The 22,562-nt window shown below is 42.1% G+C and overlaps 1 protein-coding gene across 1 annotated transcript in view; it reads right to left on the bottom strand.

Annotated features, from left to right (window-relative positions):
- CPVL (carboxypeptidase vitellogenic like) overlaps window positions 1-16,769 on the bottom strand; it is a 109,484-nt gene extending 92,715 nt beyond the window's left edge. Inside the window, exons 1-3 of the mRNA XM_029925789.1 lie at window positions 16,592-16,769; window positions 9,473-9,493; window positions 8,740-8,843 (exon numbers count right to left, since the gene is read on the bottom strand). Of these exons, the coding sequence (XP_029781649.1) occupies window positions 8,740-8,843; window positions 9,473-9,493; window positions 16,592-16,769 (303 nt within the window). The remainder of the gene's footprint in view (window positions 1-8,739; window positions 8,844-9,472; window positions 9,494-16,591) is intronic.
- Window positions 16,770-22,562: the final 5,793 nt, after the last annotated feature.

Below are 22,562 nucleotides of genomic sequence, written 5' to 3'. Positions count from 1 at the left end.
TGAGCGAAGTAAGCCAGGCAGAGAAGGACAGAAACCATATGTTTGCACTCATAGGTCTAGCAGGAAAACAAGAGAGACCTAATGGAGAACCAGGGGGAACGGAGGAGGGAGAGAGAGTTGGGGAGAGAGAGGGATGCAAAACTTGAGAGACTATTGAATGCTGAGAATGAACTGAGGGTTGAAGGGGAAGGGGGAGGGGAGAAAAGAGGTGGTGGTGATGGTGGAGGGCACTTAAGGGGAAGAGCACTGGGTGTTGTCTGGAAAACAATTTGACAATAAAATATTATGGAAAAAAATAAAATAAAAATAAAATAAAATAAGGTTAAATAAATGTAAAAATAAAAAGAAACACCATTTCTTCCTTTCTCCTTGCTTCTCCTATGCTCTTCCTTGTCACCCCACTCCCCATCAAACCATACCCACCTTCTGTTCTGTCCTCCGAAGTCCTCCTCTGTATTCCATGTAAAGATAACCTTCTACTCAGGCTTTACATATCACTGAAGCAGGAAGTTCATGTATTTGGGGGTGGGAGTGACACCAAAGACTCGCCAATCTTGGTACTCAAAAGTCACTTGATTGCATTTTATACAGAAGACATTGGAGTGCCACCAGGGAAACTTAGGTATCTAAGCAAGAATTAGAGTGACCCTGTCAGCCAGTGCCCTGGGATGGGTACATACTCTAGCCAGCCCCTTCCTCCCACCTACCCCATAAGGGACATCATACTTCAGAAGAGAAAACAGCAACTAAACCACTGACAGACCCAAATCAATGGTACCGCTTAAGATGAGACGTGCAATTAGTAAATTAATTAGAGCTCCCTTCACACTTCTATGTGCAGAGGCTGATCATTTGCTTGGTTTAAGTAATGTGTTCTCTCTTAATTGAAGTCATTAGTATCCCAAGTAAATGTCTCGAAATTCCCCCAAGTATGTTCGAATGGACTCCCATTTTGCCACACAGATCCCAGTTCAGCTTATACTTCAGCTGCTGCATTAATGGCTTAATCAAGGCAGGGATTTTTATTTAAAGCAATTGGTTTTGTGACTAGAATTGCTAACTAGCTACCTAGTAACATTTTAATTTTATACACACACTCCCGATACATATAAACAAGTTGCTTAAGACATTCTGTGCTTTGGGGAAGGGTTTTACTTACAGTGGTTGGTGTTGACCTCCGGCTAAATCTTTACTATGAGTGTTGCCACAGCACCATCATATGGAAAACTAACTTTCTCAAACTTTTTTTTCTGCTTTGAGGCCTCTTGACATCACACCAACCTCCCACTGACTCTCATGGAGCCTGGAGTCATCTCTCATTAATTTGAGCCACCTTACACTCCACTAGAATCTTCTCTGCCTTTCTCCTTCCAAACCTTTGTATTTGGCTCTCATTCCTTCATGAGGTAGTTACAGCTTCTCTGTTGGTGCCTCCTGCCAGAAAGTTGGAATTTAGAATGCATGAGGGTATGGGGGTGGTACTGGAGAGAGGCCTGACTTTCCCATCCTTGTGGCAAACAAAGAAATGGTTGAACAACGTAGTTAACCTTCTTCTCCATGTTAAATCAGGTACACAAAGGTTTCTGCATTTCATTTATTCTATGGATGGTATGATCTGTAATTTCTCACTTGTAGCTGCATTCTTCTCATTTTGTTCCTCCTACCTTCTATTGTTCCAGAGCTCCATTGCCAAAAACACAATAATAGCAAAGAGAAGAGAAACCGTGCAAGTCTGAGGACAAATGTCTACGACCTCCAAATCTTTGTTGTGGAACTAATGGATTTGCAGTCATCTGTGGTTGATATATTTTTAAGAGATCTGCTCTATCTACAAGATAGAGTTCTTAGCTGCTCTAAGAACTGGCTCGCCATTTAACAACAGAAAAAACCCACTAGCCACGTTTATATGACACGAAACTGCACCCTCAGCTTCAGCTGATTGGACCAAGAAAGAACACCTGACATAAAGTGGGCCAAACACATCTGCCCCCCGAGCAGAAGGGCTAGTGGGTCTCTGGTGATTGCATGCTTCAAGGAATGGTGGAGGGGGGGGGAAGCTGTAGGGTAACCATCAGATACCCGGAGAAACAAAGCATGTTGATCTACCAATAGAGAAGACTGAGGCACAGATGAGTGATCCTGTGGTCTTGGTCAGGATAAGGCTGAGACAGAAAGACTGGCTGCCCTGCCTCTTGATGCCTTTTCAGCTGACCATACTTTCTGCCCTGGGTGTCTCTGGACAGGAGAGAAAGACTTAGAATGGGGTAGGTATATTAGTTAGGGTCCAATCGGAAAATAACCATGTAGTAATTTTAATTTTGGGATTTCCCTGTTTTAAAAGTATTGTTATTTTTCATATGACAACATTGACCTTTAATTCTGTTACAAGTTCCAGTGTTTGCTCTGGTCCCCATCCACCATGGATATCACACCCACCCACTGCGGGGCAGGAGTGGGGATGTAATGCCAGGGGGCGTCTGCTCCCGCATGAGCCCCATCCTCAGGGTTGGCCAAATATCAGCATGCTGCATTGGTTTCCTGTGTCCACCAAGGAACAGGGTAAATTTAAAGAGATATTCAGTATAATGGGGGATAACCATAAATATGTGAGAATTCTGAAGAGTACCCTGGGCAGAGGGAAAGTGCCCATGGGTGGACAAACTCAAATGGGAGGGATGAGGCTCTTCACCAAGCATACACCCTAAGGTGTAGGGCTTACATCCCAGGCTATGGTCTAAATCTCGTTGGAGAAGGTGTGGTTATAATACCCATTGGGTGGCCGAGGAGCTCGCAGGGTGGCCTGGCTCAAAACTGGCCAACAATCCAGGGGCAAGTAGGAAAGGCCTCCAGGGAAAAGTGGCCTGTGGCTGGTGGGAGCAGGTACAGAGCAAGTCAGGATGTTGGGAGTCCACTTGCTTGAAGGTGGCACACCACCTGTAGGGCACAGTGTCCACGTTGGAAGGGCTATGGAAGACTAGCCTTAGGTGCAGGTGGTCAAGGACACTGAGAGTTGGTTTAGGGAACCGCTCACTGGCAAGGCCTAGGGTGTTATGGTGTCCATGTTGAATGAACCGCCACCACAGGGTCACTGGGACAGAGCCAGGATCATAAGTTTGTTGAGGGTCTTTGTAATCTGGGTCCCCAGCTAGAGCCGAGCACTGCTGGGTGTTCCCACACACACTGACACCGCTGGCAGACTGGACAGCAGGGCGAGGAGAAAGCGAAATGCAGGACAAGGGAAGAGCAAGAGAAGCCAACTTCCTCCTGCAATGTCCCTCCAGCACCCTCTACTGACAAAGCTTGACATCATGCTCACTGCACAGGAAGAATGCTCTATTACTGTGGAGCAAGCAAACGGACAGGATTGGAACTAGTTCTAGTTGTCATATCACAGTCACAGCCCAGAAGTATACGACGAGAGGCTATTTTAGTTATCTAAATGCTGTATAATATGTATTCAAAACTTAGTAGCTTAAGATAACAATAATCACTTACCATCTCATATCTTTCTGTGGACTAGGAATTTGCGAATGTCTGGCTGGACAGTTCTGACTCAAGATCTCTCATGAGGTGGCAGCCAAGGTTTCAGCCAGGGCTGCAGTCATCTGACTTGGGCTGGATGAAGATCATCTAATGTTGGTGCTGACTGGTGGGCAGGAGACTCACTTCCTCTCTATTCAGGTTTATCCACATGGTTGTTTAGTGTCCTCCCAATGGCATCTGGCTTCCCTCTGGGTGAGTGATCCAAGAGACCAAGGCAGAAGCAGCCTTGCCCTTAAGAGTAGCCTTGGAGGTCACACACCATCACTTCTGCTATAGTGGATTGGTCACCAAGGCCCACCTTGATTCAATATGGCAGGTGACCCCACAGAAGCAGGGATGTCAAGAAACTAAAGATCACTCTTGGGAGGCTGGCTACCTCACTCTACTCCAACCTTGCTCACTCCTCAATATGATACTGAACTTTCTCAGTCACCACATGTTCAGATTCCAGGGATTCCAGGAATTCCAGCAACCCCCCTTGGCCAGAGGAGCAAGAGGTCTTCAGTAAAGGGGCTTAGGCCTAAGTCTAAATGTCTCGGGTCTGGGCTCTACAACATTGGATGCAAATAATCTAACAAATTACCTATATTCCTATATTTTTAAGACAAAGTCAAATATTGGGTATCTTTCTCCAATGGGAAGAATTCTAATGTTAAAATTAATAATCTTCTGCCTTTTTATCTTCTTAAATGTGGAAAAACCCAGTTTCATTTTGTAATTGATTGACGCCAAGCAATTAATTTACATTCTTTGCTGGCATTCAGCATTTCCTGTCTTCTTTAACCTCCTACATTGTGACTGGTTTAGTTCTGACCAGTATTTGTGTTAATAATGGGAAAACTAATGACAGTGATGATGGCAATAGGAGTAGCAACACTACTTACTACGTTACGTATCAGGCACCAATTTAAGGCTTTCTCACATTCTCTCATTGGTCTCAAAATCATCATCATGTACATATTGTGATCCTCACATTTAGCATAAGTAGTGGAGCCAAGATTTTATGCAAGCTTGACTAACTGAAGGGCTATAATGTTAATGACGGTAGTCTAGCACCTTCTATAGCTAGTTGACTCTCAGGGCCAATACACAGCGATCAAGACCAAAGATTTCTCTATCAGGCACTTGTGGGGAGAAGCACTGGGTGTTATATGGAAACCGATTTGACAATAAACTATTATTAAAAAATAAATAATAATAAAAAAAGAAAATAAATAAATTCAAGTTCTATCAATCTCTAGTTGGGCAACTTGGGGCTAATTATTTAATCTCTGTAAATCTCTTCATCTATTAAATAAGGATAATAATTCCTTCCTCGTGGGGTTCTCGTAAGGATTAACTAAGAATACACACAGTGTTTAGTACATAGTTAATGTTCAATTAACAATAGCCATTATCATTGTTACATTTTTACTGGTTTCAGTATACTTTTTTATCACATAGAAAATGCCTATTATTTCTCTTGCAGACTGCATCCTCATTACACACCAAAAGAATTTCCAGTTCTGAAGTCCATTAGGCACTGATTTGTATACAGTAACAGGGGAGTCTCAAAGAAATAACAGGAAGACAAAACTAATTTGAAAAACAACACCCCCTGCAAAATACTCAGAGGATATTACAAGTGTAGCATCCTTCCTGGATCTTTTATTTTTTCTATCTTCAATTTCTGTAAAGGGTCATTTCTCTCCTGATGATAATATCAGCTGCTTGCCTGTGACAGGCAATGAACTATTATTTCTGCCAAATGAAAGGAACTCTCCCCCATCTCAGGGACCACCGCTTCTCCTTCTCACATGCTTTATCTTCTTCACCCAAGAAGATACGACCTGTTCCATAATTTACAGCCGGACTGGCTTGGCAAGAGGTGACACTTGTCAGTGGGACCATCATTTCATCCTTGCCTGTTTGTCCCCTGAAGCTGAGCCTATCACTTCCAAGAGAACAAACACATTGTATTCTAATATCTTTTTCTGTGTGGCAGCATCTCTAGTTTATATATTTTGGGATCATCTTGGAGTGTGTTTAGGGCAGTCCTGGGTCCAAAAGAGCATAATCTGACCAGCGCATGCATAGCTAGGTCTTCATGTAACTAAGGGACGGGGGACCCCAACAGCCCATCACTGTCTAATGCAGCAGGCATTCAGATCTCAGTCTGGCAACCAGGAGAGGATACAGAATCTAGGCCCATTTCCCTGACCAACTTTCCAGTCCTGGAGCACCACCTCTATTCTAGACAATTCTGCATACCTGCTCAGAGGCAACCTAAGAAAGATATGACTGAGTCTCTGTTTTGTTTTTATTTGACCACTTCCCTCCCCTTAATTCCTGCTTTCACAAATCTGGATTATTACTATTAGAGACTCAACATTCAGAGTCAGTGGAGAACATACTGCTCTCAGAAACAGCCACCGACTCGGTTAAGCATCCAACTTAGGCTCAGGTCATGATCTCATGGTTTGTGGGTTCGAGCTCCACTTCGGGCTCTGTGCTGACAGCTCAGAGCCTGGAGCCTGCTTCGGATTCTGTGTCTCTCCCTCTCTCTCTGCCCCTCCTCTGCTTGTTCTCTGTCTCTCTCTCAAAAATAAATAAATGTTAAAAAAGAGAGAGAGAAAGGAAAAGGAAAGAAACAGCCACTGAAGCAGAAAAGAAAGTAGAAAATGGGGTTTCTTGAGCTGAAGGAGGCAGGGGGCTCGGGAGAGGTGGAGCCCCAGGGGGCCTCAGAGGAACACTGAGCAGGAGGAGGAAAAGCTGACCCCGCAGGCTACACTCGCCTCTTCAGGTCCCCATTCCAGCCCTCACCCAAGTGGGCACGCGGGACAACTCACCACCTCCGTTCACACCATTTTAGCTGTGCAAGGTGTTTCTTTCTGGTAAAAGGAGAATGGGCCACTTTGGGGCCAGAAGCACTAAGGACAGGATAGTGGCCTTTAGGCTCGAACCATGGTTTCTCAGCATGGTGCACCTGGTAATTCTACAACTTGCTGCCTCCCCCAATTTCCACGGCAGAGTCCCTGGGGGAAATTTGGAGGGAATTCTAATCACAATAAAATGTGAGAATCACGGAGAGAGAACATACTAACAATGGCAAGTACAGGCAAAGTTTTCAATATCCATTTTGCACAGAATAATGGCCCTCGAAAGTGTCCACAGCCATCTCCCTAGATCCTGTGAATGGGTTAAGCCACATGGTAACGGAGAAATAGGGAGCTGATGGGACTAAGGTTGCCAGTCAGCTGACCTTAACTTGGGGAAATCATCCTGGGCTATCCAGTGGGCCCAATGCAATCCCAAGGGTCCTTAAATGTAAAAGAGGGCAGCAGAAGACAAGTCAGAGAAGGTAATGTGACCGTGGAGTAGGTCAGAGGGACGCAACGTGAGAAGGATTCAGCCCACTGACTCGGGCTATAAAGATGGAGGAAGGGGCCATGAGGCAAGGAATGTGAGCAGCCTCCAGAAGGACCACAGGCCTGCTGACACCTTAATTTTAGCCAGCGAGACCTATGTCAGACGTCTGACCTACAGACCTGTGAACTAATAAATTTGTGTTGTTTAAACCGCTAAGTTTGTGGTAATTTGTACGACAGCAGTAGAGAACTAATACAAAGGGGTTCATGATAAACACCTACACTCAAGGAAATTGAAAGGTGTGATATCAAAAATGCACCTGTATTGTATGGTTTCCAGAAGGCATAAAGTTAAGAGATTTCCAAGGACACAAGAAAAATGTCTTCTTGGTATGCTTACTTTATTCTCAAGACCGTTGTACTGGGTATTTGGATGTTTTCCTCATTGCTTTTCTATTGCATTCTCTACTCTGCTCTGCCCTACTAGACAAACCACTAAGGACTGGGCTCCCCCCACCCTGCCCCCTCCTCTGGTTTCCAGTTGGATCCCACCAATGGGAGGTGGCAGCAGGAGTCTGGAGGGCACTTGGGTGCCAGCACTGCACCTATAGAACCCTGAGGGTGAGTCTCTCCTTCAGTTTTGTGCTGTAAGCACCCCATCCGCACACTCAACAATAACATCAAGGAAGAACTAAGAAACTCTCTAGGGTTCGGAAAAGTCTTCCTAGAGTAGGTGACAGTATGAAGACTACTATGAACCCAACCAAAGACCATCTGTAATTTTTCACCAATTCTGTTTCCTCCCATTCACACCTATGCGATCAACTATCAGAAGCCGTGGTTGGGAAAGCAGAAATGAGAAGTCGAGAAAATACAGCCCAACAGTACCAGCAAAAGCAATCTAATTTAAAAACTATCCAAGACAAAGCAATTTTATATACACAGCATGGCTATATGCAAATCACATGCAAATATAAATACTATCCTCTATAGGGATAGCATTTTCTTTGTTTTCTCTGGCTTCTAAACCAAATCTAACTTGAAAAATAAAACAGAAAATTATCCTGTGGTGGGATAAAATGTATTCATGCAGTTCAGCCCCTCTCCCAGTACCCATAAGGCTAAAGTGGTTTGTTTGTGCTGAAGAACTGTGTGACGTTCCCGTGGGCTAAGTAGGATTAGTAAAGTAGAAGAATGTGTTCAGTTGTGTGCAGGGACCTGAGTAGGTGAGTGATTTGTCTTCTGAGAAGCCATGCTAGATTATCAGTCCTCCCCACTGCTTCCCCAAAGGCCCACAGAAAAAGTCTAGTTCTTTCTTCCATGTTCTCAAGGACTACTGCTCAGTTAATGGATACTGGATGCATGAAGGAGTGAGTGCAAAAATAACAGCTTGTTCTGCAAAGTCCACGGACAGGGCAGCCACAAAAGTCCACAATCAACTAACTTTATGCATGGATTACACCTGTGAATTTCAGGAATCTCTCCATCCCTTATCGTCCTTTGGCTCCCCACCGCCCATCCTTGCCCGAGGTATTTTTAGAACAAAACAACAGACAGAATGATTTAAGAAGACTGTGGCAGGAAGAAGGTGGTAATATTAATATTCTGAATAAGACTGCAAGGAATTTAAAAGTTGGACCTTCCCTGCAAACATTTGTTTCCTGCTCATAAACAGGAACACCACACGGAGCCACTGGCACTTATTTTTAGAAAAAAAAATCTAAAAGATGCAAAAAAAAAAAAATGTATTTTTTAAAGTACGGTTTCGTAGGTTAACATTTCTGCCCTGGGGCAGCATTCTCAGCTCCTGAGGGTGAGTGTCCGGTCATGAGCACTCTCGCAGGCCTACCTGAGCTGGAAAGAACCAGAAGAAAAGGTTGCTGTTGTAGGTCTTATTCACAGTGATGTAGCCAGCGTAGCTCTTCACATTCGATCCAGGGAAAGGGAACCAAACTCTGGTTTTTTGCTAGTGGGGAAAAAAAAAATGTACCCAAGGATTAGAGAAATAACATACTGTTAGAATCTCTGTCTCATCTCTGGTCTTCTCTCTCCCAGGGTCCAGGTCTGGGGTCGAGCAATCAAAAAGGCCACCAGGAGACTGGCATAAAGGTACTTACTATAGCAAATTTCAGTTTGCCGTGGCCAATTCCACACATTCAACACTTACAATGTAGCCAAAGGGCATTTTTTTGTCTTTTTTTTTTTTTGGCCCCCAAATATATTTATGAGCTATTATATTTTTTTAAGAAAAAAAATCACCTCTCATCAGCTCCACTCTCAAAAGCAATCCAAAGTGGGGGCGCCTGGGTGGCTCAGTCGGTTACGTGTCTGACTTTGCATGATCTCACAGTTCAAGGGTTCAAGCCCTGTGGCTGGCTTTGTGCTGACAGCTCGGAGCCTAGAGCCTGCTTAGGATTCCGTGTTTACCTCTCTCTCTCAATCTCTCTCTCTGCCCCTCCCCCACTCATGCTCTGTCACTTTCTCTCAGAAATAAATAAACATTAAAAAAATAATAATAAAATATAAATAAATAAATAAGGCCAGGGCAGAAGTCACCCGGTCCCAAAAAGGAAGGCGGGTACAAGAAAAAACAAGCTCTCGGCCTCCGGAAAGCCTATATTCTCCAACCCTCCTTATCATGAAGGCAAAGGGCCCGCCACTTCCAACAAGGGAAATGGGCTGACGCATGTGGGGAGTGGGGATGGCTGGGAGGGTAGGGAGAGGCAGACAGTGAGGCGAGGTGTGACCTCATGGCCTCATGACTACTCACAGGAAACCAAATACGACAACAGGATCCTTGTAGAGGGCAGAAGTCTGGTTTTTTTATGGCACCAAAGGGACAGGGACAGGGGAAAGAGGGACTCCTCAGATAGCGTGAGGACACCCGGGAGTAACTAACACTAAGACTAAGACGGGCTCACACTTTAAAGACTACAGCACTGAGGGCTTTACATTACGTGGTAGGTGTACTTAGTATTCCCACTTTACAGAAGAGCTGAAGCTCAGAGAGGGTAAGAAACTTGCCCAAGCTCACATACCTAGCAAAGGAGAGCTGGGCTTCAAACCTAGCAGTCAGGCTGCAGAGTTTGCTCCTTCTCAAACCCAGTTAGACTGCTTCTCAACCAGAGTTAGTCCCAAAGTATGGGTGGCAGGGAGGGGAAGAGAGAGCAGTGATTAGGAGAACAATGGAGGAGAAAGAGGACTTGGATGGCAGGGTGTAGGGGGAACTGAGGGGGAGTTTAGGTGAAGAAAGATTCTTTAGTGGAGACAAAGCAAGTCTCCCCAGTGAAAACCTACCCCCTATTTCTGCCTGACGCCTATGAAGTTGGAGACTGGCTAGAGAGAGGAGCAGGTCAGGAAGTTTGTTCCTTCACACACACCACCGACTGAAGACGCCTCAGCAGGGCGCCGGAGCCCATAGGCTCCCAAGTGCTGTTAGCATCTCTTCCCAACTTGGCATCGGCAACATCACCACTAGCACGCAAGGAGCCATGGTAAGAATGTTTACATTCGTGGATCCGTGTGCAAATCAGGACCCCGTCCCCCCAGAGCTGCGTGTGACACCAGCACACCGTGGCAGGGGTGCTGCGAGTTCGTCTTTTAAAATGAACCTGCCTCCTCGCAGGAAACTCATAGGACAGCACTGTTCCCTTCCCTTCGTACTCGGCTGATCCTTGCGCTGCTACTGACCGGCTCTGTGGTCCTTTGGGCAGTCACTTAACCTGTCTGTGCTTCAGTTTCTCCTCTACGGAAGGTGGATGGCTTCATGTGTCAATTAGGGTTGGAGTCTATGCATGTACAACCTTTAGAAAAGAAGTGGGCCCATAGGGCGCACAGCTAGTGTTACCTGTGAAATGCACCTGCTGATTAGGAACGAGGAGCACGTGGGAGCAGAGGCGATGGCGGGATAAGGGAGGGTCTCAGCAGCAGTCTCCGAAGGGTCCTGCTGGGCTAGTATGATAGGAAGAACAGGTAGACCTAGGTTTGCAATTCAGACCAGGCTCCCTGGCAACTTGCTTTCTCTCTCTGAGCCTCTCTTTCCTCTTGTGCAAAATGTGGATATGGATTCCCCCATCCCAGGCTTTGAGGGTGAGGATCAAACTCCGCACGTGGAGATGCACCTAAAATCAGGGCTCAGGCCCTCACTAGCCTGTGCCCCCCCCCCCCACATGCTGCCTCGAAGACTCTGCCTTTTTCTGGCGTCATCTGGTTCCCCAAGGGAAGGTCGCTTAACTCAATCCAGCTTCTCTAGCTCTCCCCATGCTCTTCCCAAACAGACCTAGCCTTTGCTGCCAGAAAGAGGCAGAGAAAAAAGAAAGGGGGGGGAGCATTTTAAGCAAAGAAAAAGGGGGATGTTTAGGGAACGTGGTGTGTGCCAGGCCCCCTCCCAGCCTCCACCCTTCCCTCCAGCAGCCTTGCCTCCGCCCCACTTCGCTCCGCCTCTCAATTAGCCCAAAGGCGACTCACCCTCCAGGGCGGGGCAGCCTTTCAAAACACTTTCTTTCCTCTGTAGTTTAAAAAATTGAGATATATTGGGCATGGAACATTATATGAGTTTCAGATGTACAACCTAACAATTCGAGGCTTGCGTGCATTGCCAAGCGGTCACCACAATGTCTGGTAAGCACCCGTGGCCATACGTAGTTACAGTTTGTTTCTTCTTGTGATGAGAATTTTCAAGATCTATTCTCTTAGCAACTTCCAAAAACGCACTACAATACCGTTAACTGTAGTCACTAAGTAGGCACATCGTATCCCAAGACTTCCTGTATAGCTGGAATGTCATACTGAGAACACATCTGACATATTTTGCCCCGAACTATTCATCTTCTCAAAATCAGAGAACCCCCCCCCCCTCAGAAAGGCAGATAGAGAACGGAAGATAGAAGGGTTAGGAATAAATGAGACGTCAATCACAGAGAGGTACGTGAGCAGGAGAGGATTCAAGGAAGAAGACAGAGAAAAATGAGAAAGTTCGAATAGAATAAGGAAAAGAAAATATGTAATAGAAAGGAGCTGGAAGGAAAGGAATATGGGGAAGAGATGATTGAATCGATCTCTCTCTCTCTGAGGCCAGCACAGCACAAGGTCGGCCGGCCTGCTCTGACAATGACTCAGGTACATTAAAGCAGGGAAATTGTCTTGTCTTTGTACCCATGGGGACGCTGATTTATACCCTTAAAGACATTCAGTACACACTTTTTAATAAAGGTAAATGAATGAATGAATGAATGAATGAACTAAACACTGCCATACCAGCAATGCGCTAAGTTTAGCATATTTCTATAAAATCCTCCTAATGAAGCCAGGCCTTATTAATGTCTTAGGAATTTATAAGGACTTATTCTGGCTCCCAAAAAAGTGTTTCACCCTATTTCAATTTTTAAATTTCCTTTAACGACGTCACAGTAAAATAATGAAAAGCTCTTTCCACTAAAATGATATTTTTGTATTTTCAAATGTTTGGTTCATCCTTCCAGAGTCTATTAATGAAATGTGGAAAATAAACTCCCAAGATGTCAGGGTTTCTTACTTCCTGGAACCATGACTCACAATGCAAATGTTCAAAACGGTTTTAAAAAAGGAAAAGGTTTTCTTTGAAGCGTTCTCATTTCCTCCTTCTTATTCACTGCAGTTAACCAATGTTTATGATATTAACACTTTGAAAAAGATCAGCGTGTGACCAAAGAGGGGCTTGAACCAGCTAATCAGGGTGCACTTCACATCTACAAAGCCTTCAGTCGTCAACAGTATGCACAAGTCACTGCCAGACCGTAAGTGATAATAAAGTAACACCTAATAACAAAATATTCTTTAAAGTTTGTAAAATGGCAATGTTTGTAAACATTTTAAAATTTGCCTCCTCTATTCATTTTGTTTCAAGGGTTTATTCTAGCTGCAGAGAAAGTAAACACACAATTACAATCACACAAAACTAAGCCAGCTAATTGGGAGATTAAAAAATAAAAACGCCCTTATCTTTTTGTGAATTACTGTTTATCTCAAGAATGTTCCATTGCGATTCCAAGACTCACGTTCCGAAGGTTTTGACAGACTCAATAAACAAAAGGGATTTAGGAGAATGAGCTAACCATCTGTCCAGAGCTTCCTGAACTTTCAGCAAAGCAGATGAATAAAATTATCCTTAATTAAGTTATCAGGTACCCAGATGTACCGGATTTTGGATCAGCCACTTAAAATTCCATTGCAAGATTTTGACTGCATAACAGAACTTTAGAAAGTGACATGACATCCGTTTTACTATCTTAGAAGTTGTCATTCATCAGACGGTGATCTATCAGACTTGGCACAGGACAGAAGAGGAAAACTACCTCCCTCAGAAACTTTCATTGGTACGGCTTATGACCACAACAGTGAAATGCTTGTAAGCAAGAAATACAGGAGTGGGGGGGATGGGGACAGGCTCTCGGATGGATTTCTCTGTATTTTCACTTGGATCTTCCAGATGTAGGATACAGACACGCCACTGCAGGTCGCTTGCCCTAAATGCCTTTGTTGAAACTGTTTTCCTCACTCAGTATACACAGGCCCTTTTCTAGTTTGGATCTAGTCGAATAACACAGTGGTTCATACCTCGGGTTCTGGAGTCAGCAAAGATAGGTTTTAATTCCACCTCTGTCACTTACAATCTTTAAATGGCTCTGAGCAAGATACTTAATTTCTCTGGGTCTCAGTCTTCTCATCTATAAAATGGGAACAATAATTCTGCATTCTTCATCACTGTTGCTCTGAGGATTAAATAAGCTAATGTGTGTGTAAAACCCATGTCTGCCACATATTCAGATTTAAAATTTAAATTCTGCAAGTATTTATTAGATTTGCCTATTACATATAGAAACTGTGCTAGGTATTTGGAAATAGTTATTAAATATTAGGCATTTTTTTTTTCTTACTACACTATTGCTATTTTCTGGACTATAGCTTGCTTCTCAAAAATTCCAACCTGCCTAAGTCAAATGTAACACTTTAGTGTTTTAGTATTCCCTGCCTTCTTCCTTAATTGTTTCAGGTGTGTGTATCTGGTCACTCTAGAAGAGCACAAGATTCTAAAACAAAGGGAAACAAATTACAGCAGGCATATCACAGAGCAGAAGTCAGAAAATGTGAGTCTCAAAGACATCTCTGGTCCTATTATCTGCATATCCTTGGGCACATCATGTAAGATTTTGGGAGTCTCAGATTCCTCATTGTGGACTGGTAGGGTTGGTTAGGAGTATTCACCTCCATGTCAGCTCTAAACGAAGTGATTTGCTTTGCTTCATTGTTCATTAGAACATAACCTAAGCCATCAGTACCCACTTATTAAAGAAGCCCAAATGAATGCGTGTGATCCATTTTTTAGATTTGGATGACATTTTGCCTCTTTATATATGTCTAGTGATGAGCCTATACCATTGGAGTACCATCTTTTCATGACTTTTCCACATCAAGAAAAAAATGAATCTTTTAAAAAAGGACTGACTACATTCTCTGACTACATTATCACTGGCTACTTCATCAAATGCACACAGGGCACATGAGTGGCTACCGTCAGTTAAGCGTCTGACTCTTGGTTATGGTTCACGTTGTGATCTCATGATTGGTGGCTTTGAGTCCCACATCGGGCTCTGCACTGATGCTGCAGAGCCTGCTTGGGATTCTCTCTCTCCCTCTCTTTCTCTAGCCCGTCCTGACTCTCTGTCTCTCTCTCTCAAAACAAATAAATAAACTCTAAGAAAATGTACACTAATGTACACTGACGACATTATCAAAGTTTTCCACCTTTTCTAGAAAAGAGAGGGTGAAATATGGAGTCAATGTATATGTCAGAAAAAGACATATGACCAGGACTCCAATGCACCCTCAAGATACAAGAATGTTTGGTTTTACGCCAAATAAAAACAAAAACAAAAACCAAAAACCAGGAGAATATTTCAAATGAAGAAACATTGTTTTATTTTTAAACTTCTTTATGGAGTATATAGATTTATTTTTGATCCTTAAAATAATTATTTCCCTCAAATTTCCAGCATCACGTCCACATTCCCCTGCCATCTACCAACCTACCAGCCGCACAGCCGTTAACTCAGTGGTCCCACCTGTGATTCAAGAGCAGTTGGTCCTCCAGAGCAAACATCAATCTATATGCCAGTTTCCCCGTCTTTCATCTAATGAGAGTGCTCCTGAAATAGTCCCCCACCTCAATCCGCTGTCCCCTTTGCCTGATCATTTCTATCAGCAAACACATTGTCTCCTACCCTCTTAAAGACCCTTCCTGACCCCTCAGCTCCCTCCAGTCATGACCCTATTTCTCTGATTCCTTTTATAAACAGCCCCTGAAAATAACTGCCTACATACTATTTCATAGTTCAGGAACCTACTGGTGTCCAATGGGATTAAGTAATGTATCTATACTGTGATTTACCTAAACAGAAAGAAGTATTAAGAAGAGAGGCAGGTTGGGACACCTGGGTGGCTCCGTTGGTTAAGTGTCCGACTTCAGCTCAAGTCACGATCTTGCAGTCCGTGAGTTCAAGCCCCACATTGGGCTCTGTGATGACTGCTCATAGCCTGGAGCCTGCTTCAGATTCTGCATCTCCCTCCTTCGCTCTGTTCCTCCCTTGCTCATGCTCTGGTGCTCTCTCGCGCACCCTCTCTCTCTCAAGAATAAACATTTTTTAAAAAGCAGAGGCAAGTCAAATTCTAATTTCTGGCAATACCAAATAATACCTTTTTCCTATTCATATAATAATGATTGGAACCCCCACCATTTCCAAATTAAAAAACTTGTAAATACTAATATTTAGAGAGCAATGTATAGGTTATAGAGATTTCATGTGCATTTTCTCATCTGATTCTTATAACATCCCTGCAACTTGAGTAAGTGGTTATGTCTCCATCTTGTTAATGAGGAAACCGAGGTCTAGAAGGTTTGGGTACCTTTCTGTGCAGAGGGGCCCAACAGTGTGCCTGCTGTCATAGACTCCCAAGAGAGGCTGTCTGGGTGTGAATCCTGTGTCTACCAGCTGGTGTCCATGTGACTCTCCAAGTAACTTAAAAAAAAGTTTAAGTTTATTCATTTACTTTTTGAGAGAGAGAAAGAACGAATGAGCAGGGGTGGGGTGGACAGAGATGGAGAGAGAGAATTCCTAGCAGGCTGTGTGCTGTCAGTGCAGAATCCAATGTGGGGCTCGAACTCACGAAACAGTGAGATCATGACCTGAGCTGCAATCAAGATTTGGACGCTTGACCAACCGAGCCACCCAGGCGCCCCTAACTCTGGCAAGTTAACTTAATCTCATTCTGCTTTAGTTTTCTTGTATGTAAAATGGGTACACCTCCCTGGATTGTTGGGGTTTATGTAGACTCCGCGGAACAAGTACCTGATGCGTCCTACATTCGTTCTAAGGTTAACATTTATTATTGCCCAGCTGGGGACCTGCACTATGCTAGTTTTATAAATAGAAATGTAGATACTCGACCACTAGATAATCTGTCCCTGACAAACTCTCCTTTTAGCTCCAAACTCTGATCATGCATGACATCAAATCATTAATATTTGAAATAAAACAGCTGAGTTAAAAAAAATACCAGAATGTATTTTGAATCCTGGAAGATAACTGCTAAAAACAAAATGAAATGAAACAAAACCCAAAACTGTTGAAAATACACCAGTGGCTTCTTTATTTTATTGATCTTACCTTCTTCAAGTTTCCCAGCTTCAGTGTAGGGAGTAAGAAATAACAGCTTTCCTACATTTCCCTCATGAGGTACAGAAACCCGAACATTTTTATATAAGGAGTGAAAGAGCCCATCACCACCAGGGCTGAACATGAACATGACCAGTAAAACGATCGCCTTCCACATGGTACCAATCATTCTAAGCCTAGGATAAAAACAAATGAATCTGAAGAGTAAATATTTACCCAGCCCTTTTACATACAAGACATTCATTTATTTCACTCAAGAAAACATGTATGATGTAAAAAAATAAGTAAATATTGTGTGTAAGGGCCCTGTGCTAAGCACCTGGAAGACCACCTGAACAAAACAGACCTAATCCCTGCTTATCCTGAAGTCATCAGTCTAAGGGAGAGGGAGGGGCTATTCAAAGATTTATAATCTAACTAGAGAAACGATTTATATTTCTAAAACTGTGGTCTGAAAAGTAAACTCAATGCAGGATCAGATAAAATCTCAAGAAAACAAGGACTCTGTAAGTGATCACCAAATGCGTGGTAGAGACGGGTACCTACCAAAGGAAGGCACACGATTGAGAACACATCTCTGGCTGAGAGAACCTAGAAAGGCCTAAACAAGATGAGATGTGAGGAACAGGTGGGTGGAACCCAGATGGGCAGGAGAAATGGGGAAAAGCGTCACTGATGGGTGGAATAGCTTGAGTAAAAGTGAGATTTCAGTGTCCATGGGCACTTCACAGAGAAAGTTAAAATAAACAACGAGGATTTCTGCCTACCTCTTCTGTCTCTTACAAATCACAAACTATGCATCTAAGAACAAAAAAGAAAGAAGGAAGAAAGGGGAGGTCCTACAAGTATCTTCAGGTCCCTGCCCCTACTGCTGGCTGATAAACACAAGAGCTATGCCTTAAGCTTTATGGACAGTTTTTCAAAGGTCTTCAAATCTGATGCTTGGACTACTCATCGTGGCTGATAATACTAAGGACTTAAAGTCGATGATTTCCCTAAATTTGTAAATAAATATGTAATTTGTATTTACGATGGGCTTCCCAAGTATTTTTAACTCAAGCCGGAAATTGAAGATTCATAGCACTAATTTTAGATAAGGAAATCTTGACTCAAAGGAATGCCTTATCCAAGGGCATGGTGAACTCAGTCAAGGCCAAGACTCGCCTAAGGTGAGTCAGGGGCAGATGCAGGGTCTGATCTCATCTTTTTCTAAAATTGTGATGTTCTGTTCATCGTGGATTTTTTTGCACTAATTTTTATTTTTTCCGAATATTGCATTAAAATACTATTTATCAGAATTATGGAGTTTTTTGGCACTCTCTTACATTTCATACCCTAGTCAAGTGCCTCACTGCACCTTAATCCGTAACCCTAAGAATTAGGATCTTACATCGGTGTGATTACATTACTCTGCACTACTACCATTTAAGCAAGATCTGAATTCCTAGCTCTAAAGTCTAAATAAACTACATGAAATGAATAAATATTTAGGTTTCTGGATGTAAAAAGAAATATACAATTATGCAAATATAATCCTGCTTCAGACTGTACAGTGCCTTAAAATACCATGCCATTAGAACATCTTAAAAACATAAGATGTATAAAAATCTATTACCACAGGCTTATCACAACCCAAGTTGGCATAAAATGAAAATACTGTTTGTAGCAAATTTTAAAAGCTTTTCAGACACATTTCCCCAATAAGATAAACATTTATAATTATAATGTGATTAAATATATAATTCTTGTCAAGTCTTTCATGGTTAACTTAATAGAATTCCCCATGCTTTATGTAAACAAGCCTAACCAAACACAATATGCAGCTAAAAAATGGTTTTGTGTATTATGGAGTATCATAAGGAACAAAATGAATTTTTTTTTAATTTTTTTAATGTTTTATTTATTTTTGATACAGAGAGAGACAGAGCATGAGAGGGGGAGGGGCAGAGAGAGAGGGAGACACAGAACTGGAAACAGTCTCCAGGCTCTGAGCTAGCTGTCAGCACAGAGCCTGACGCGGGGCTCGAACCCATGAACGTGAGATCTGACCTGAGCCGAAGTCGGAGGCTTAACCGACTGAGCCACCCAGGCGCCCCAACAAAATGAATTTAAAAACTGAAATCAGTCCCAAGAAGCCCAAGAGTAGTGACCACTGTAGCACTGATAAAATACATATATTTTTAATTCCGTGGACTTGTTTTAATATTATAGCTACTTTCAAGGAATACTTGAAATTAACAATCTTACTCTCTAACTGGTTCAGGAGGTGGGAGGGAAAGGTATGTGGAATTGAAAAAAAACACTAGAAGAGGCTTAGTAAGAGGTTTTTTTCCCTAGCAGCGGAAATAAGGAACTAATCACACCATCCAATTTCTCCATCTTCCTGCTGCAAACCTCCAGCTCCCTTTAATGGAAGTCATTAATATTTAAATAACCAGGGTAGTTACAACACCTCCCTTGTAAGCAGATGTTGACTCAGAGATGTTAAAGAAGGGGTAAAACTTATCTTGTTTTAATTGACATAAATCTAATACATGAAAGTAAGAGTTGGGTCAATTTAGTAGATCTCATTAACATTTAATCAAATAACTATTAGAGCCTTGGTTTCTCCTGTAGGTGAATTAAAGCGACAACATCGTTCGTTGCAGGATTCTCATTTCACTACCAGAATTCCTGAACTCTGCTTGGCTGTCATTTCTCCTAATGCAAATGAAGGCTATTATTGTGAAGAAGGAAGTGTTGTTTTTTCTTCTTAAATCCTTCTCAAATGTTTTTGCTTATACTAAAGTAGCCTGAATCCTTTAATGTATTGAGCATTTATTAAATACTCTCTAAACAGAAAATCCTCTACTAGAAGCAATTGCCTAAGGAAAGGGTGGGGGGAGTATTCACCATACAATTTATCATGTCTGTTTGAAATAATATGAAAACATTGGTGCTATTTCCAGTTCAAATATATCATATGGAAGGATTCAGACAAACTGTTCCTCTTAATGTTTAGAAACATAAAATCTAAGTAAATACAAAGCAATATTGGCAGAATCAAAGAAGCTAAAGGTCAAAAGTATATGATTTGCTAAAATTGTCTCGCTGATCCTTAAATATTACAGTTGAAAGCCATATGTTCAATGTACAATTCTTTTATAAACACAGATATTTATCACTGTGTTCCTTAGAATTATAAAAAACTATCAACAATGTAAGCAATTTGAGATAAGTAAGTTATTATACACCAAACAGATGGAATTATACACAGCAATTAAAAGGACAAGACTGTTTTGGAAAATGTACTAAAATATCAGTTAAGGAAAAGCAAGCTATTATATTGGATATATGGTAGTTTCTCCTTATTTATTACTTCTTTAAAATTTCTAAATTTTCTACAATAATTAATCTTATAATTAAACAATAGTTTTTGGTTTTGCTTTTGTTAAGATAAAGTGAAGCAACTGATAGATGTGGCAAAAAATGTGCTTATTCCTCATTCCTTGTCACTACCTGGTTATGACCTCTCGTGTTTCCTAGGAATAAGGGTTCTGTTTGTTCTTTCAGAATGGACTCTTCTCTTTCTCTAACGTTCTATGGAGATGGGTCTTGATCTCCTAGAGCCACAGAACCTCAAGACTCAAAGGAAACTTTCTCTTTGGTAAATTAGAAGGCTCTGCATAAATGTGAGATGCTATTATAATAATAATTATAATTATTATATAGTATTTAATTCCCCCTGGAAAAGAATCCATAACAAATGTGCATGTAATTGGTATCAGCAAATATTTGTTGAAGTGATGTGTCTAAAGAATGAATTATGATATTTTAGACAGATATGAGATATTAGATATTCATGTGGACAAACTCTTTCATCTTGGAGACTAGGAAACTGGAGACAAAGAAGTATGTAAGTGACTGGCTTAAGATTTCACCACTGGTGAGTAGCAGGGCTGAGATTCAAAGCCAGGATTTATTTGTGGCTCTAAATCCAATCTGTTTTCCACATTTCGATCTTTGGTGACAATTATATTCAGATATTCTGTTCTTGTCTCAATAGATAATTAGTAGCCTGTAACAGTAGTAAAAAATAATAATAAATGAATATACAGAAACATTAACAAGTCAGTTTTCCTAGAGAAATTTGGTTTTTAGAAACAGTTGACACTAATCCAGCTTCTGCCACCTCATTTGCTGACCCTTTGGCAAGACAGTGACTTCTCTGGATCTTAGTCAATGTGTTAAAACCAACAGTTACCTTTCCAGCAACTTTGAGAGCTAGTTGTTCAACAAAGGCATTGTTAAAAATTAAACCATGAAAACTTACCATTAAATAAGTTTTATTGAAAAATACAGGGGCACCTGGGTGGCTCAGTCTGTTAGGCGTCCGACTTCAGCTCAGGTCATGATCTCACAGTTTAGGAGTTCAAGCCCTGCATCAGGCTCTGTGCTAATGGCTCGGACCCTGGAGCCTGCTTTGGATTCTGTGTGTCTCTCTCTGCCCCTCCCCTCCTTATTATCTGTCTCTCTCTATCTCTCAAAAATAAATAAACATTAAAACATTAAAAAAAGAAAAATGTAATAAAAATATATAATATATTTATATTTAAATATAAAAGTATAATAAAAATTCATCACCACATAACTATTTACTACATGTTACCATGACTCAGGGTTATGGTTTTTGTATTTGGTGGACAGATCACATAACGGTTTGTTACATACAGTGCATTTCTTTCCAACTCTGTGTTCAGGAACATCTTGTTGTTGTCTTGAAATCAGCCACAGGGGTAGTATTTACACCACAGAAATCAGCAAACACCACAAATCAGGGCTTTGCCCCCCCACTCCCCCAGAAACCAGCTGTTAAACATTTACCCACACATGTTGGTCTCATGTTCCTAATTTGAAAAATGAGCTGGAAACTACTTTCCATCAACTCACACTCCAACTCTAATTGAAATGATCAGCAGAAGGGGCACCTGGGTGGTCAGTCAGTGGAGCCTCTGACTTCGGCTCAGGTCATGATCTCGCGGTTGGGGAGAGCTCAAGCCCCGCATCGGGGTTGTTGCTGTCAGCCTGTCAGCACAGAGCCCGCTTTGAATCCTATGTCTCCCTCTCTCTGCCCCTCTCCTACTTATGCTCTCCCCAAAATAGTTAAACACTAAAAAATGAAAAGAAAAAAAGATTAGCAGGAGAGACCAAAGGGAAAAATCCTGCCAAGTTGTCCTCTGTGTTTAGAAGCAACCGCTAACACAGTCTGATATGCGAGGTTTCTAGAAAGGAAACCTGAAGAGACCATTGGAAACTGTGTCCCACCAATGAAAAAAGAATCAAAAACACAAACTTGAGAATGAGGGCAAAGAAAGCAAACGTGTCAAGCATCCCTCTGTTCTCGTCTCTCCTTCCAAGGTCCCTATTTTATACTGTAGACTCTTCCAATCAAAGAATGGAAATAAATGTTATAGCCACAGAAGAGCAGCTGCTTAGATCCCCCTTACCTATTTAACTGGCTCCCAACATAACAAAAACATTCCCTAAAACTAACAAAACAGGCCAACTAGTAACAGACATTTCCATGAAATCGGTCATAAAAGAAGGGTACAAGAAAGTGGTTCCTCTACTTTAAAAGGATTTCTTTTTAATTTGTGTAATGTTCATTATTTGTGTGTGAGAGAGAGAGAGAGAGAGAGAGAGGAGATAGAGACAGAGGGTGAGCTGAGCAGGGGCAGAGAGAGGGGAGAGACACAGAATCTGAAGCAGGCTCCAGGCTCTGAACTGTCAGCACGGAGCCCAGTGCGGGGCTCAAACTCATGAATCACGAGATCAGGACCTGAGCCAAAGTTGGAGACTTAACCAACTGAGCCCTCTACTTTAAAAAGATTTAAGCACATCTCAAGATTATTCAAGCATATCCAAAGCACCTGAATCCTGTAACAAAAGGTTATTGTGCAACCCTCAACTTAAATACCAAACC

This window comes from Suricata suricatta, chromosome 2 (assembly GCF_006229205.1).
Source record: "Suricata suricatta isolate VVHF042 chromosome 2, meerkat_22Aug2017_6uvM2_HiC, whole genome shotgun sequence".
In the NCBI taxonomy this organism is placed as follows: Eukaryota; Metazoa; Chordata; class Mammalia; order Carnivora; family Herpestidae; genus Suricata; species Suricata suricatta.
The sequence above is the reverse complement of the archived record's forward strand: the minus strand, read 5'-3'. Positions and strand labels throughout refer to the sequence as shown.